Source organism: Penaeus chinensis, chromosome 35 (assembly GCF_019202785.1).
Source record: "Penaeus chinensis breed Huanghai No. 1 chromosome 35, ASM1920278v2, whole genome shotgun sequence".
In the NCBI taxonomy this organism is placed as follows: domain Eukaryota; kingdom Metazoa; phylum Arthropoda; class Malacostraca; order Decapoda; family Penaeidae; genus Penaeus; species Penaeus chinensis.
Genome location: NC_061853.1, coordinates 31,347,166 through 31,352,165, shown reverse-complemented (window position 1 = coordinate 31,352,165; position 5,000 = coordinate 31,347,166). Strand labels below are relative to the sequence as shown.

Below are 5,000 nucleotides of genomic sequence, written 5' to 3'. Positions count from 1 at the left end.
GTCAGTGCCACAGACACGCGCCCAGCCAGCCCTTTATTCCAGCCCCGTCACGAGAATTCGACAGCGCTTCCCACCACAAAGTCTATCGAAGTCTATCGGCACACACCGTGAATTTCTCGCTCTGCCATACTCTTTATACATTAGACAACAAAGAACTGGCAGCTTCTTACTCTCTCTCTTTTCTTTTTTCTTTTTTTTTTTTCTTTTCTTTTTCGTCTTCGTTCCTCTTACTCTCCGGCTCCTCATACGAAAGTCTCAAAGGCGGGAAGAAGTAAATTTCTTTTTCTGAATTATCCGAGATTTTGGCGAGGCTTAGAGACGCGTCTGGGGAGAGAGAGAGTGTAAGGACACGCTTGGCTGCTTTCTCTTTTATTTATTTACTTATCTATCTCTTTATCTATTCATCTGTTTATTGACCTCAATCCTTACTTACTCATCTATATATCCATTGACTTGTATATCATTTTCGTATTTTCATATTTCTGTTAGTATTTGAAACCTCTATTCATTTCTTTCACTTTGAAAAAATAAAATTTGTTTCATACTAAGACGAACAAGCATAATATCACGTCATCCTCTGCAAGTAAATCGCAGTGTCATGCTAATGCGTTTGTCTTTCACTTTATTATCAAGCACAAGATTTCCAAGTCTATTCATTATGCATTCAATGTATATTTTGAACCCTGGCCCTCGCTTTCTCTAGTCTCCTCTTTCACTTGCTATTTTAAAAGCCTTTCTTGAACCGAAGAAATAATATTAGGATACTAGTTCTTTAACTCGTTTTCAGTTACACTTAATAGTCTTTTAAAGGCATAAGAATAATGGTGATAGTATCATTATTGATGATAATAACAGCATCGTTAATAACAATAACGATGATGATGATGATGATGATGATGATGATGATGATGATGATGATAATGATTATAATAATAATAACAATAATAATACAAATAATAATAATAATAATGATAATAATAATAATAATAATAATAATGATAATACTAATATTAATAATACTAATGATAAAAGATAATGATAATAGTAATAATGATAATAATAATAATAATAGCAATAATAAAAGTAATAACAATAATAATAATGATGATGATAATGATAATAACAATAATAATAATAGTGCTACTACTACTAATAATAGCATTAATGATAATAATAATGATATCAATAATGATAATCTAATAATAGCAATAATCTAATGATAATGATGATGATCATAATAATAATAGTAATAATAATAAAATTAATAATGATAATAACAATAATAATAATAATGATGATGATTATGATAATGATAATAATAATGATAATAATAATAATAATAATAATAACAATAATAATAATAATAATGATAATAATAATAATAATGATAATAATAATAATAATAACAATAATAATAATGATAATAATAATAATGAAAATAGTAATAATGAAAATAATAATAATTATAATAATAATAGCAATAAAAATAAAATGATGATAAAAATAATAACAGTGATAACAACAACAAGAAATAATAATAACAATAGCGATAATAAAGATGATAATGACAAAAATAACCATGATGATAATAAAATTACTATCATCTTTATTAAAATCAATATCATTATTAAAAAATATTAGTAATAAAATTGATAATAAAAACAACAACAACGACAATAATAATAACAAACCATAATGAAAAAACAAAAATGACCACAACAGTTATTACGCAAGGGCCAATCTTGCAACACAAAATCTGCAACAAGGGAAGCATTGAAAGCAACGCCGTAGGAGAAAACTGCTCAGTGACTTGCAATATTTCGTCACGTCTTCTGCCGAGCTCTTGAAGTCCTTTTGGTCCGAATGCCACTGAGCGAAAGACTCTCCTTGATGGGTTCACTTTGAAGGACTCTCCTTGACGTAGTCGTTGTGGTCGCTTCCAAGGACGACTTCCTGCTGTCGAGGGTTCCGAGACGAGTCGCTTCAGGAAGGCTGAGGCGGCAGGTGAGGCCCCGCCTCCGCTTCGTCGTGTCCTCCGCCCCGCGCACGACGTCCCTCTGGTCCCAATGCCACTGAGATAAGGACTCTCCTTGGTGGACTCTCCTTGGTGAACTCTCCTTGGTTGACTCTCCTTGTGGACTCTCCCTTGGTTGACTCTCCTTTGATGGACTCTCCTTGGTGAACTCTCCTTGGTTGACTCTCCTTGGTTGACTCTCCTTGTGGACTCTCCCTTGGTTGACTCTCCTTTGATGGACTCTCCTTGGTTGACTCTCCTTTGGTTGACTCTCCTTGGTTGACTCTCCTTGGTGGACTCTCCTTGGTTGACCCTCCTTTGGTGGACTCTCCTTGGTGGACTCTCCTTGGTGAACTCTCCTTGGTTGACTCTCCTTGTGGACTCTCCTTGGTGGACTCTCCCTTGGTTGACTCTCCCTTGGTGGACTCTCCCTTGGTTGACTCTCCTTTGGTGGACTTTCCTTGGTTGACTCTCCTTTGGTTGACTTTCCTTGGTGGACTTTCCTTGGTGGACTTTCCTTGGTGGACTCTCCTTAGTGGACTCTCCTTGGTTGACTCTCCTTGGTGGACTCTCCTTGGTGGACTCTCCTTGGTTGACTCTTCTTTGGTTGACTCTCCTTTGGTGGACTCTCCTTGGTGGATTCTCCTTGGTGGACTCTCCTTTGATGGACTTTCCTTGGTTGACTCTCCTTTGGTTGACTCTCCTTTGTTGGACTCTCCTTGGTTGACTCTCCTTTGGTGGACTCTCCTTTGGTGGACTCTCCTTGGTGGACTCTCCTTGGTGGACTCTCCTTTGGTGGACTCTCCCTTGGTGGACTCTCCTTTGGTGGACTCTCCTTGGTTGACTCTCCTTTGGTGGACTCTCCCTTGGTGGGCTCTCCTTTGGTGGACTCTCCTTTGGTGGACTCTCCTTTGGTTGACTCTCCTTTGGTTGACTCTCCTTTGGTTGACTCTCCTTGGTTGACTCTCCTTTGGTTGACTCTCCTTTGGTTGACTCTCCTTGGTTGACTCTCCTTGGTGGACTCTCCTTGGTTGACTCTCCTTGGTTGACTCTCCTTTGCTTGACTCTCCTTTGGTGGACTCTCCTTGGTAGACTCTCCTTGGTTGACTCTCCTTTGGTGGACTATCCCTTGGTAGACTCTCCTTGGTTGACTTTCCTTGGTGGACTCTCCTTGGTGGACTCTCCTTGGTGGACTCTCCTTGGTGGACTCTCCTTGGTTGACTCTCCTTGGTGGACTTTCTTTGATGTAGTCGTGGTCGCTTATGAGGATCCCTGTGATATAATAATGATGGCAGTAAAGATAATAATAATGACAGTGTTATAATAATGATTGTGTTTGTGATTATGGTAATGATAATAATGATAATAATAATAATGATAAAAATGATAATGATAATGACAGGTTTATAATAATGATGGTGAATATGATTATAATGATGATGATAATAAAATATATGAAAAGAAAGACAATAATAATGATAATGATAATAATAATAATAATGATATAATGGATGTAAATAATGATAATAATGATACTGACAACAATGATTATAATAGTAATAATGATAATGATAATGACAGAGTCATGATAATCATGATATAACTAATCGTTACGGAAGTTAAATCAAACTTTAATGTAATTTGCATTTTTTTTTTTTTTTTACTTTATTTCTGTTTATGAAATGTTTATAAAACGTTTACTGTCACATGCTATTCCTTCTCGCAGTATTCCTTCATGCAAAAGCCTTCTCTTTTGCATGAAATTCCCTCGTGCAAAAAAAATCTTACGTGTTCATGGTATCTTCTCATGGAAAACGCTTCCTGTCTCGTGAAATAAAATCACCGGTTGACATACTTTCATGAAGCTACATCGAGATAAATATATTTTCATTTTCATGGTGCAAAAAGATTTTCTCGCCTCTCGGAAAAATCTTGTCACCCGTTAAAAAAAGGATATATGAAAAAGGTAAGAAGAAAAAGAGAAGAAAAATACGAGGAGAAAATCTAATCCATGAAGAAAAAAATAACACGTAACAACAACAACAAAAAACAACAAAACTCTAGAACGAAGAGAAAAAAAGCACTGCCCATCTCACATTAAAAAAAAAAAAATCACGATAGACCTTAAGATGCAGCCTCTTCCTCTCCCGCTTCCCCGAAGTCCTTGGTAATAACAGCCTCGAGTCACCGGTCGCTTCATTTCACTCGTGTTAGCGGAGAAGAGCGGCTGCCACGTCGAAAGGGGGCGAGTCAGAGAGGAGACTGGCAGCCCATCACACGCTCGCCAGTCTTTCTCGGTTGATATGCATAAAGGACGTGTTTTTTAAGGGGGGGGGGGGGGAGATAGTTGTGGGTGGGGGTGGTTGGTAGGGGGTGGAAAAAGGGAAAGTGGGATGGTTTACTGAATGTTTTAGGTTTAGTGGTGGACGTGCGGGTACATAGTTTGAAGTTTGATGAAATTTTAATTGTTTGGATGTGAATACGAGACGATTGTCTACGATTTCGTACTGTAATTGTAATTATAGTAAAAAAGAAAAAGAAAGAAAGAAAACGGAGAGATGGGGAATGGAGAAGGAAAATCAGGTATACGTTAAATGAAGTATTAAACAGTTGATAGGTTATTGTAAAAAAAAGTATTTGACATTACATCCAAATTCACAAAAAGAAGGAAATATTCAAATAAACAATAAATTTGTAATACATTAGTGGTTATCGTTTAGAAGTAGTTGTGAAGCAATACATTCGTTCTTTCATTTGTGTTTATATATCAATATTAGTATCTGCGATCTCTATCAGGACGCCGTGATTTATTAAAATTCTATGGCATACTCACCTGAAATAAAGTTGGAAATATCAGACTCATTGTTAATTATCTTACTGCTAGAATTCTGAGAAGCAAAAGAAAAAGAACAAGTCTAGACCATCTGACTAATCATCTAATCTCTCTCTGGTGATCAGATAATAGCGCCCCAACAGTCAGAGGAAC

General features: G+C 36.6%; 1 protein-coding gene across 1 annotated transcript in view; it reads right to left on the bottom strand.

The window, feature by feature from the left end:
• Window positions 1–1,823: 1,823 nt before the first annotated feature.
• Window positions 1,824–5,000, bottom strand: part of LOC125044127 (serine/arginine repetitive matrix protein 1-like) — a 3,380-nt gene continuing 203 nt past the window's right edge. Inside the window, exons 2-3 of the mRNA XM_047640577.1 lie at window positions 2,627–3,286; window positions 1,824–2,542 (exon numbers count right to left, since the gene is read on the bottom strand). Of these exons, the coding sequence (XP_047496533.1) occupies window positions 1,824–2,542; window positions 2,627–3,286 (1,379 nt within the window). The remainder of the gene's footprint in view (window positions 2,543–2,626; window positions 3,287–5,000) is intronic.